The 13,055-nt window shown below is 51.0% G+C and overlaps 1 protein-coding gene across 2 annotated transcripts in view; it reads right to left on the reverse strand.

The window, feature by feature from the left end:
* The window catches only part of PPP1R13B (protein phosphatase 1 regulatory subunit 13B), a 70,131-nt gene extending 63,974 nt beyond the window's left edge, over positions 1 to 6,157 (reverse strand). The window contains exon 1 of one of the 2 annotated variants that reach the window (XM_039876537.1): positions 5,905 to 6,157. In XM_039876537.1, coding sequence (XP_039732471.1) covers positions 5,905 to 5,913 — 9 coding nt within the window. In that variant the 5' untranslated portion in view covers positions 5,914 to 6,157. The remainder of the gene's footprint in view (positions 1 to 5,904) is intronic. The other variant, XM_039876536.1, reaches the window with a different exon arrangement.
* Between the last annotated feature and the right edge of the window lie 6,898 nt (positions 6,158 to 13,055).

The raw sequence follows: 13,055 nt of genomic DNA on the forward strand, positions 1-13,055 counted from the left end.
GACGGCGCACACACACCTCGTCACAATGAGGACCAACGCTACTTCCCACATCATACATTCTTTCATTCAGCGAATCATCGCTGAACACCAACTATGTGGCCAGTCGTGAAACTTACAGTCAGGAAAGAAACAGACATTAATCCAACAGTCACACAAACGAATGTTTAAGACTACCACTATGCCAAGTTCTGCAAAGACACACCAGGCAAAATATTCTAAAATTCGATAGTGGTGATGGTCCACAACCCCGTAACTACACTAAAAGCTGCTGAATTGCCCACATTAAAAGGTGAATTTTATGGTATGTGAATTATATTTTTTTAAAAAGACACACTAGGTTGAACGCCTCTATTGGTGGATCTGGCCAAGACGAAGACCATGAAAGCTTTCCAGAGGGAATGAAACTTATTGCAAATAACTTTTACTGAACATTTATGACACAACAGGCTCCTTTCACTGTAATCTATCTGATCGTCCTAACAACCCTATAAGGTTACTCTTATTACCCTCGGCTTAGAGCCAAGGAACTGAGGGGTCAAGTAACTTTACCCAAGGTCAGAGAGCCGATAAATGGTAATGCCAGAATCCACACTTACGACAACTGACACCAGGGCCCACACTCTTACCTGCCATAGTGAAGTCACCGAGGTAATGCCTGCTACTCTGAACTCCTTACGATACAATGAGTAAACTGCTGTTTCATTTCTCCAGTAGAAATTTCTAGTCACGTCCTTTGCCTTTACCGTAGCCTATACGGCCCTGCGAGATCCTACACCCCCTACCCACCGTCCCCTTTCTGACTGCGTCTCCACCCCCCACCTCACAGATTCTCCTCAGCCACACCGGCCTCCTTGTGTTTGTCCGGTATGCCGGGTACACTCCCCGCATAGGGCCTTTGCACTGGCTTGAGCTACGGTGATTACAATCATGTTATAAATCATGCGTCTGCCAAAACTTCAGTTAACGTGTACTCTAGACACACTAACGATGCCACCAGAAGGATCCTGTACTGAACTGTACATCTACTATTTCTAATGCAAGTTATTAATTTTAATCAAAACTACCTCATTTTTCCAGTCTTTTATTGTTCTGCATGATGTCACATGCCGAGATTTTTATTTTACAAAATCCAATAATAGTCGGTTTTGCTTACCGCTTAGTATGAACAACAGTCATATAGCTACCTTTGTGGCGAAATAAAACAATCGAGCCAAGAAAGTATCACAGAACTTGATCAGCACCATCCCCCGTTCAGCCTAGACCCAGATTTTGTGAAATAACTATGGCAACAGCACTTTAAGGCATCAATCCCACCAAACTTTTACTGAGAAACTATGCCCATCTGTGCAAACACGTACACAAAAACCCATGCTGACAACCAGTTATATAACCTCAATAAAATAACTTGGTGATATTTTGAGTTCCTATCATGCTAAAAATCCTAAGTAATTCGTAAGCATATATACTGGCACAGACTGTTCAAAGCATGATGCGGAGAAAGGAAAGATACATTTGACACATTTACATTTAAAACAGAGTTGTCCCTCAAGGTGGTGAAAACCATCACATTTTACAAAAATGATTCACCTTGGGATTTCTTAGCATAAAGAGAAAATATTTAGCCAAACTCAATTTACTAGCACCTCTAGCAAAGTGCCTTGACTACAGCAAACTCCCCTAAGTGAGTGGCACAGAGGCTAAGAGCAAAGGCTGTGAGTAGGTTTGTTTTCAAACCCTGCTTTAGCACTGACTAGCTGGGGGGCCTCAGCCAAGTTTCCTTACACCTCTTAAGCCCAGGCTCTCCATAGAAATGGAGACACTGCCACGAAACCAATGACACGGTGCCATAGCACATAATGACAAATACCACTCACTGAGCGCTCGCTATTACTAAACTGAGTTGCAGGAAGTTAAAGAGCTGCAAAACTTTATGGCTGTAGCTTTTACTTAATACTGTAGCTTTCAGAAGAGTTATCCATATAGACTTTTTAAGTTCAACAAAAGTATACTAATGAAAGCTTTTATATACACGTCTTTGTATGATCGAGGCTTTGCTTTTCCTTTTATGAATTTTTTGGACACTCCAAAGGCTAGAAATAGTTTTAATATTTTAAATGGTAATATCGTGTTTGTAATTTTTATCTTTAAAAAAACTAGTTTTAAAAAAACTCCACTCTTTGGTGTTTTGTTTACTGAATTAGGCTATAAAGTCAAGCCTACCAGTGACTCTGTTATTAATTAACAACGACAGTGAACATCTCCTGCGTTCTATCTCTCTGCTCTAGCATATGGAGATACCTGGGCAGTGACCCCGCTTCCTAAAAGGCTGCCGAAACAAAGACAGGCAGGTTGCCTCAACCTTTGACGTTGCCAATATGAGTATTAGTGACCTTTACGAAAGTACCTGCTACGTGGCAAGTACGGGACCAACCATAACCATCTGGTAATCACCAAGACAAACTCATTTTACAGATGACAAACTAAGGCCCAAGAGATTAAGTCCAGACAGAGGTCGTAGTTACTCACAAGAGGGGACTAGAAGCTAAGTCTCCCTACTTCAAGTTCGTTGTTTATCAATTACATGACAGCTGATGGTTTAAAAAGAGAAAGACCTATTCCGACAACTCAAAATGTTTCTACATAGTTGGGAAGTGAATACACGAAATAAGTGAATGTTTAATTACAGCTAAATGTTAAGCACGAATTAATGTAACCCAGAGCCTATAGTATCTGTGCTGAAAGGGCTCCCAGAACAGAAATGAATGGCATCGGCCGGTCACACTGTGTGGTGTCCGCTGGAGGTAAGGCGTCCCACTGCTTACATTACCAAACCACAGCCACCAGAGAGCCCTTCTCACAAACGAAGCATATTTCAGAGCCAGGCAACTTCCTTTACTCAAGTTAATCTTCCTTTGGAAGAGGAAAGAGTATCTTTTGTGCCATTCCCCAGATAGATTTCACCTATGCACGAGATATTTTACCAGCTACAAAGTGTTCACTCGCTTTCAAAAACTATCATGCTAATGAGCCACACAATTTTCCTCCTTCTCATGTTCTGAATCAGGCTATTTGTATTAAAATTATTATTTTTATCCTAGTTGTTTAGGCATTGCCTAAATGCTCTCAGGTCCAGATCTTAGGGGCGAGCCAACAAATAATCTTTACAGTATAGCCCATTTCTTGGAAAACATTTTCAAGATGTTACCCACTGACAAAAAAGTGAATGACTACAGATACCAGCTAGCATGCACTACTACTTTAATATGGGCGAATTCCAAAATATAACTTTGTTTAAAAGTAGGCAGTCACGGGACTGATTGTAACAGGCAAATTGAAGACTTCTACAAAGACTTCATTGTGTCAAATGAGAAATGGCCAGATACTCTCTCATTTATTCCCAACAACTGAGAGACCGGGTGCTACAGTAAATCATCTGATCAATTAAAAGTTGCCACAGACACTACACTAATTGCCCATTCTCAAATAAACTAAAATATACTCCAAACCTGTGTTTCCCAATATGGTAGCCACTACACCGACCCCGCAACCGAAATGTGCGAGTCTGAGCTGAGATGCGCTAGAAATGTAAAACTTCGCTGGATTCGCACCGGACTTCAGTGATTAGAAGAAAAAAAGTGAAAATACCACATTAGTAAGTTTTTCATATTGAGTGCATGTTGAAATGATAGCATATTTGAAATACTGATTTAATAAAAGATATTATTTTTGAAATACCACCATTTAAATGTCATGATTAGAAAACTTTAAGCTGTGTTTGCCTGGCTCACAGTACCCTCTTACTGGCAGTGCTGCTCATACGGTCAGTCTTGCTTTGGTGATTCATGATGATGATGAACACCAAATATACGACAAATGAAGAAAACCTTATCTGTATCTTATTTATATTTTGGACGTGCAGTTGAATATCAAGAAAGAGTTTATGTTCTTAAAACTTCTATTAAACTTATAACCGACCCCAACTGTGTTAACAGGGGAAGGACTCAATCTTACAAGTAATATCTTTTAGGGATCAAGACAGAAATACAAAAGTAAAGGCCACGAAGAGGGACTAAGAGAAATAGCACGTTTCCAAAAGGCATTTTAAAACAAAGGCAGTGTGTTTTAGATAGTTAATAGAGCTGTTTTTAAATAACAGCATTTGATTATTTTGAATATTATAAAGAAATTTCCCAAAGGCCAGCTAAGCAAACTTCTTTAAAAAGGAAACCTGGTGGAGACTGGAAATTCTAACCATGTAGCATAGAGGCAAAATGTCCGCACGTGCCACGTGAAAAATAAAAGCCAAATTGCTTAAAAGGGTATTTAAAACCGAACATCACACAATGATGAAATCAGTTGAAATTTTATGGATATCCTTCAATATCACTATGGTATATAATACATCAATCAACTCTTACAGGTTTAACTGCTTTCAAAATTCCCAAACATCATTATGCCTTTTCCAAATCTAGCCAGTGAGAATTAGGGAGGGAACAGTTTCCAAACGCTTTATCTTGCGGAGGTTAAAATTAGAAATTGGCAATCCAGAGCCATACTAACAACAATAAACATCTGCATGGCATTCTGCTGACAGGCACTTTTGGACACATCAATCTTTCTGACCCTAAGGACAGCCCTCAGACACTGGTATGTTTTCATCCTTTCTTTAGAGGTAATTCCAGGCTCAGAGGCCTTGACTTGTTCAAGGTCACATAGCTAAAAAGTAGCAAAAGCAGTACTTGACTCTGAATGTTCTGATGCTCGTCCAATTCTCCTTCCATTACCAGACAATCATTCATTTAAAACCAAATGTTGAGAAACCCACCAAACCTTGCAACCAAAGAGAGTCTAAGGGTCGTCTAGGTCAGACCTTAAGGCTCCGCAAACGCGATGCATTGGAACCGGTTCACAAGGGGAGAAGGGGTCATCAGGAGACAGGAAATGACCTGAAAGATCAGGGGAAAATCTAATCTCAATGTCCTTGGATGCAGCACCCAGCACAGCAGAGAAACAGGGTTCGGGTGGAAATCGCAGAGAAACGGCAGTTTCCTTCTGAAATGTTTTTCTTTCAACGCAGAAATTGTAGGTTAAAAGAATGACTTGCTACTTGCCTGTAAACGTGTTCGAGAATTTAACTTAATAACAGGCACTCAGAAAACCAGTACGGCCAACTGGGTACCAGCAGTCCTACATTTTTTTCCTGTCAGTCATGACATTTGCCTCCCAAAAGCCAGATGAGAAAAATCACATCTCAGCACCCATAGCTATTCAGACTGCAGGAAACGGAAAAGGTCGGGCGGGAGGATGGCAAGTCCAACGACCAGTGCCTCCTTTTTAGTAGGACGCATCCCGCAGGGCAGGACAAAGGCGGCGCCACCGCCGACGAAGCTCGCTCGACCTTCGGAACCCGGTGACAAGAGACCCAGGACAGCAAAACGTGCGAGCAGCAGAGGCAGGGCGCAGAGGAATCCCTAAGATGGCTCTCCGAGCCCATTCCCCAAGTGATTCCCAGTACAGCAGGGCTACGGAGAAATGTGGGCTGCGGCGTGGGAACGCCACACGGGGGTGCCCGCGCCGCCGACGCCGAGAACGCGAACCCAGCACATTTCAGGCGGGGGTCGCGGAGGCGCCGCGACACCCCGACACCGCCGACCCGAGCCTCCCCGTGGACCGCGCCGGGCCCGTTTCGGCCCCCGGCCCGGCCCGGCCCGCGCTGACAGCCCCGCGCGCCCCCACCTGCCTGCCCGGGGCGCCGGGGCCGGGCGCGCCCGCCGGGCCACTTCCTCCCCCGCCCGCCCGGCCCCGCGCGGGCCCCGGGGGCGGGGAGCCGCGCGAGGAGGGCGGCTCGGCCGGCCGCCCGCGGAGGAAGCCGCCGCCGCCGCCGCCGCCGCCGCCCGCACCCACCGGCATCATCGCGGCGCGGGTCCGCGACGCCCTCCGCCGCCTGACAGGACGCTCGGCGCGGCGCCGCGCCGCGCCCGCCGCCCTCACGGGTCGCGCGCCGCCGCCGCCCGCCGCGCTCCCGGGCTCTCGGCGGCGGCTGCAGCGGGCTGCGGAGCCCGGCCGGCCCTGTCGCGGCCCCGGCGCGCTGCGTCGCTGTCCCGGGACCAGCCGCCGCCGCCTCCGCCCGACCGCCTCGAGCCGCCGGCCCGCGGGCTCTCCCCTCAGCGCCCGCAGGCCCCGCCCCCGGCGCGTCGGCCCGCTCGCGGCCGGCCGCCCGCTCCGATTGGCCCGGCGGCCCGGGGGCGGGGCAGGGGGCGGGGTCTCCCGGCCCCGCCCGCCCAACCTCGCTCCCGGCGGCCGCCAGGTGCGAGCGCGCCCCTGCGCGTCCGCGCTCCCGCGGGCGGGGGACGGGGAGGGGGAGGGCGAGGGGCGCGCTGCGGTCGCCCGGCTGCCGCCCCGCCCAGCCCGTCGGCCTGTGAGCTGGAGACCGCGTGGGACCGAGAGCACTGACTTGCAGAGACCGCGGGCATCGGAAAACGGAGGCCCGAAGAGGGAAGGGCCAGGCCAGGGCTCCGCAGCGAGCCACCAGGACCGGGGCTCGAACCTCGGGGGCCGGCGGGGGGCGGGGCGCATGCCGCTGCGACAGCGCGCGCCTGCGTCTGACCGCAGTCTGAACCCCTGCTCCCCGCGCCGCGTAGGGCTGCGGGAGAGGGGCGGGGTCCCAGGGGCGTGGGTGCGCCCGGAAACATTCACGTGATCCCGCGCTGCATTGCTCAGGATGAATCCCCAAATGGGCCGGGCGCTTCGGCCCGCGGGCACCTGATGGCCCCCTCCCCGCGTCTTCTGCGGCTCCCGGTACCCCGCTGTCTTTCTGGGGCACGTCTCGGCTCTCCAGCCTTGGCCCTGCGCACAGGCCGTGCCCACCTGTGCCGGCATCCTTCCAAGCGCCAACGTCCCAGGGCAGGGCCCAGTCCTCATCTCTAGGCTCCAGGTCGCTCCTTACAGCCTTGTCTACCCTGACACGCTCCCCTTAGTCTAGCCTGAGCGCTTGAGTGACAAGAGACCCGGGCAGGACCACCCATGTGTGCAGAGCCCAGCGCAGGGCACAGAGTAGACCCTAGGAAAGGCTGTCTAGCGGGCAGGCATCTTTCCTGTGCCCTTCACATTGTGCCAATCACTTGAACCTTGATGGAGATGAGGCTGTGACTGATGTACTCCACAGGCATCTCAAACGTCTGGGAGGACCCAGAAGATGGCGGTCTGTTTATGGCCTCAAACACCAAAGGCTATAAACTACCTTGGGAAAGGGCCCAGCTCCTTGGAGAAGGCAGCAGGTGGTGGCCCATCTGTAACCTGTCTGCACCTCTAAGAGGCTGCTGAATGGGGCTGAGGGGGTAAAGAAGGAGGAGGCCAGGAGAGCCACCTGTTCATGGGGAGCCACCCTGTTCTTCAGAGGTCCTGATTGTGTGTGTGTGTGTGTGTGTGTGTGTTAGTGGTTGAGAGTGTAAACTTTTCAGTTTGACAGACACTGCCTCTGCCATGCCCCCAAGACAAGCTACATCTCTGTGTCTCAATCTGCCCATCTCTATAATGGGAGATTCCAGAAGTAATAGTGCCTGCCCTATGGGGTTTGGGGAGGTTCAGAGGCGATGTACGAAAAGCTCCTAGCATAGTTCGTGGTGCATAGCAGCTGCCCCACAGTAGCAGTTTTCCGTTGTTATAACATCACGAGCAAGCAGGCTCAGGGTACAAATGTCTGGGAGAGGGATCACCCAGGGATTCTTGAACTTAAACACACTGGACATCAATGGCTACGACAGATCTCTTCTGGGGGCAGGACTTGGACAGAGGAGGACGCCCTAGGTGATGGGAGATCCTGGGCAGGAAGTCAGAGACCCAGGTTCTAATTCTAGCTCTGCTTCTGACTCCGCATATGGCCTTAGGGACTTGCACCCTTTCTCTGGGTCTCAGTTTCCTCATCTGTAACTGGGAAAGGGTTTGAGTCCATGACCTCCGAAGGCCTTTCAGCTCTGACTAATGCTGATGTTCATGAATTCCGAAGAGATGGGTGCTGGCCCACTAAGCCAGGCAAGGAACAGGCTTTGCCAGGGCACTGCAGAGAAGTGCCACATGGGGTGAGGTGGTCAAAACGAGCCCACTCTCCTGAGAAGGGCAGTCTTAGCCCTTGGGGTCTCACTCCTGCCAGCAGGACCTGTGGGCACAGACAGTGGCAGCTGCCCCACCCTCTCTCTTCCAGGCGAGCATCCACCTGAGGCCAGGCTGATTGGTGGCTCCCCACACAGGCTCTGAGCTGCTCCTCCTCTCCATCCTGCTGCAGACGCCAAGCTTCGGGCCGTATCACCTGGCGTCTGGACAAGGGCGTTCATAATTGGCCTCCCTGCCCTCACCTCATCCACACCCAAACCAGCCCACACACAGACATAATTAGGTCACAAATACACACATCCACCCTGCAAAGCCCTGCCATGTCTCTCCTATCACCCGGACTAAAATTCACAGGAGTCACCATTGATGGAGGGACACTGACTTTAGTGTGATGGAAGAAGATACTCAGATCGTTCAGAGATGCACATTTACACTTGTAAATGTAAAGGGTTTGGAATTTGCTTTAAAACAAATCAGCGAAAGAGAGAGAGCGAGTCAGGGACAGCTGACTCATATAGGGCAAATTCTTGATAATTGTTGAATGTGAGTTGTGGGTATATGAGGGGACTTGTATTTTTCTCTCTACTTTGTATGTTTGAACTATTTTATATTAAAAATGATTAAATGCTCTTTAAAGGAAATTAAAAGGCCATTTGGGAAGAAAATCAATATAGATTCACATTTGCATAAAAGACTTCTTGAAGGAGCCACAGAATATTAATAAAACAATCACTGTAGGTTGGAATGAGTAGATAACGGACAGAAATCAGAGTTCAACTTTTCGCTATTATTTTTCAAAAATAAACTTTTTAAAATCATTTTAGATTTACAGAAAAATTGCAAAGATGATATGGAGTTCCCATAGTACTCCTACTCCCCAACACCCAGTTTTCCCAATTTTAACATCTTACATTAGTGTGGTACATTCGTTATAACTAATGAACCAATATTGAATTATTGTCATGAAGTCCATACTTTATTCGGATTTTCATAGATTTGCCCAATGTCCTTTGTTCCAGAGTCCCATCTGGGACACCACATTGCATTTAGTCATCATGTCTCCTTAGGCTCCTCTGGGCTGTGACAGTTTTTATGATCTTGACATTTTTGAGGACTGATGAGGTATTTTGTAGAATGTTCCTTGTTCCTTGCTTGAGATTTATCTGATGTTTTTCTCATAATTAGACTGAGGTTCTGGCTTTTTTTTTTGTGGCGGTGGGGGGAAGACCACAGGATAAAATGCCTTTTCATTCCATGACAGGAAGGGCACACAGCGTTATCTTGATGTACCACTGCTGATGTTGACCTTGATCACCTGGTCATTATTACTTTCTATATTTGATTTTCGAACCTAGTGAATATATTACTATTTAAAATTAGAATTTTAAAAACTTAAGACCTGTATTAGTTTGCCAGGGCTGCCATAACATAAAATATCACAGATCGGCAGTTTAAACCACAGAAATTTATTTTCTCACAGCTTCGGAGGCCGGAAGTCCCAGATCAAGGCGCGTGCCGGGTTGGGTTCTTCGAAGACCTCTCTTCTTGGCTCGCAGGTGGCCACCCTCTTGCTGACTCTTCGCATGGTCTTTCCTCTGTGCGCACACATCCCTAGTCTCTCCTTTTATGAGAACACCAGTCATATTGGATTAAGGCACACCCATACGACCTCTGTTTAACCTAAATTACCTCTTTAGCGGTACAGTAGGGGTTAGGGCTCCAACATATGAATCTTGGGTGGGGGACACGATTCAGTCCAGAACAAGACCCTTTGTAGCGTGGTCCCAGTCTACCTCTTCGAGTTAATCTACCATGCCCCCAGCCCCTCACACCTAGATCTTAAACCCCAGCCATCTCAAACCCGGCCATTCCCTTCTCCAAGCCCTTTTCATCCACCTCCTATACCTGCAAAGCACTATGTCAGTTTCCTCAAGAAGCGCTACCCTGTTCTTGTCACAATTCACATCCCTCCTCTTCTTCAAGGTTTTCCCAGATCCTCCCAGGAGAACTCATCTCTACTGCCTTCTCCCAGACTGCTGAGTCCTGGGTCACTCGTCACAACCTGCCACCCTAGACCTGGAGACACACCTGTCTCCCCCACGGGCCAGCAAGCTTGCTCAGTTAACAAGCTTGGTTCCTCCTGTGTCCAGGCCCTGGTGACACAACCTCAAGCAAGACAGACAAGGTCCCTGTCCTCATGGAACTTATATTCTGGTCAAGAGAAAAGATAAGACAATAGACAGGAACACAAAGACAATAACTTCAAACAGTGGTCAGTGTATTTAAAAAAAAAAATTAAAGCCAGATAATATGGCAGCTACTTTTTGCCAGGAGGTGACATTTGAGTTGGGACCTGAATAATACAGAGGAGGAGGCAACCTTGTGGGACTCAAGGGGAGGAAATAAAAGGGAGGAAGGGGAAGGCTGAGAGACGGAGTAGCGGGTTAAGAGGGAACTAGCTCGCTTAAGGAGGGCGCAAAGAGTTGAGTTTATGGAGCCCTGGAGTCCCTAGGATTTCCCACTGATGATTCTAAAGATCCGGCAACTGATTATGTTCATGGCTTTCGTGAACAGCCTGGCACCATCTTTAAAATGGAAAGAGCCTAGGAAGAGATAAAATGGCTGTGGGGAAGGGGTCTCATTCAGGATGTGCCTTGAAGTGTGGGACTTGGGGAGAAAAGAAAGGGAGAGCCTGGAATGGCCTCAGGCTTCTGCCTTGTGGAGGACGGGGATGCGGCCCAGGCTGCCTGGCGCTCACGGAACCCCCACGCGCCGAGCAGGCAGGCCCCTAAGGCCCAGTGCAGATGTCTTGCTTTACCAGGCCTGCCTGGGGAGGGCCACATTTCAGGACCCCCTTCCTCTGTCCAGCCTGGGCCCACACCACACCCCACCACCCACCCGGCACTCTAGCGGGTTGGTGGGCAAGACCCCTGCCTCTGCCCACCCCCTTCCCCACCCTGACCAGAGCAGCCCTCACCTCATCAATTGAGCCTCCCTATGGCCAGAAGGGTATTTTTACAGCAGAAATCAGACCCTGCCACTGTCCCAAGTGGGACCCCCTCAGGGGATTCCCCACAGCCTTCAGGGAACAGGGGCTAGCTAACCCCCTGGGGTTTGGGCTTCCTGCTCCCCATCGTCATGACCCCTTCCCCTGCCGCACAGTCCCCCGCCCACTCCACTCGTAGGCAGTCCTCAGTCCCGCAATCCCCGTGACTCCATGTCCCCACAGTGCTGGGGTGGGGACACTGGGGACGGAGGCTCCCGCTCCGCCCCCGCAATTCCCGGGAGACCTGCCTCCACAAGGGTTGGCTGCGAACCAGTCGCGCATCCATTCTCTCCTCTAGGGCATTAAGTAATGTTTATTTGTCATCAGGATTGAAAAAGAGGGACTTGGCGCGAGCAGTCAGCGATCTGTCTGTTCTCCGTGTTTTGTTCGCCCGTGAGGGGGGCCCTGGGTCCCCGGCGCCCCGCACGCGGTCGGCGCCTACCGATGCTCGTGGAGCGCGCACCCACTGCCGCCTCCCGGGAGGAAACGCAGCCCGGAACCCAGCGATCGCCGCCCCCACACGGAACAGCCGTTCCTGTCCGGCTGTCACACGCCAGGAGTAGGGACTCAGACCTGGGAGCAGACCCGGCTGGCTGTTCTCATACCCGCAGAGGCCCGTGAAGCCGCGGGTGCCAAATGCGGGGTCCCTGCCCTGGGGGGTGAGGCCTGTGGGGGAGGGGCTGCGTGCCCATAACGCGGCAAGCGCTCGGCTCATCCCTGCGGGGACCCCAGAGAGGTCTCCCCACTTGTCCTGGCTCCCTCTCCGTGTCCGGAGCTCCAACCCAGGCCAAGCAGGTGCCCACCGGAGACCACCGGGCCAGGAGCGCTCTCCCCTGTCCGGCGAGGTCAACCAGGCTCGCCGGGCCGCAGGCTCCTCCCCTGTGGGCGGGGCTTCGCGTGGGGGCGGGGCTTCCCTGCCTGGAGAGGGTCTGCGGGACCCACCGCCAACCCCGCGTGGTCCCAGGGTTAAGCCGCGCTCCCCACTCCTCCTGGGATTCTCCTGGGGGCCTGTGGGAAGGAGACAGGCCTGCGCTGGGCTAGGATGCTCACTGAGTCATTCACCGATTCCTTCATTTCTGACCTTTACCGTGACCTCCGTGCCAGGCTCGAGGCTAGGAGGTCGCATTCATAATGCGATTTAGTCTTGAGTCTTTTTAATTCCCATGCCTCCTACCGCAGGCATCCCCTTCCCCCACTGCCCTACAGTGGGTTTCCCCCCTGCCCCGCCCCGCAACATCCTTTCCACTGGCTGCATCGCCTCGTGCCAAGCCGCTGCGCAGGGTCCCCAGTCAGCCCTCCCTTCCCCCGGCTCTCCAGCGCTTCAGGTGCTTCCAGTTCCCACCGTTACTCATGACGCTGTCACGTCGGTCAGGGTCCTGTGGGAGAACAGATGGCTTCCTCAAATTAGGGAAATTCCAGGAGGGTTATTTACAAAGGGCGACAGAAGGGGCGGTAGGGGAAAACCACAGAGAAAGCTCAGGACCTCGGGACCAACACAGGTGGGACACTCTCCGCCCCCAGGGCTGGAGGAAGGTGGGAGGAGAGGTCGCCAGCAAGTGAAACAAAGAGTCACCAGGAGGAGACCCGACCCTGAGAGCAATGACATTCAGTCCAGGGACACAGCTTGTCGAAGGTCACCCCAGAGAGAGGAGCCAGATGGATTTTCCGACCTCCCACCGGGCCCTCCTCTGGGCGAAAGCACTGGTCTGGAGGGCCAGGAAGCTGTGTGCGCAGTTCATGGAGATGGCGCCCATGGAGATTCAGACCCAGTTCTGACTCTAAATCCTGCACACGGTACACACTTTGCTTTGTGTGATGAGCTTAGAATTCATTTTGCAATAAGTAGCTGAATATGTTATAACAAGAAGTTAACAAAATGTGCTTTCACATAGTACCTAGG

Source organism: Pteropus medius, unplaced genomic scaffold (genome assembly GCF_902729225.1).
Source record: "Pteropus medius unplaced genomic scaffold, Ma_sr-lr_union100, whole genome shotgun sequence".
Lineage (NCBI taxonomy): Eukaryota > Metazoa > Chordata > Mammalia > Chiroptera > Pteropodidae > Pteropus > Pteropus medius.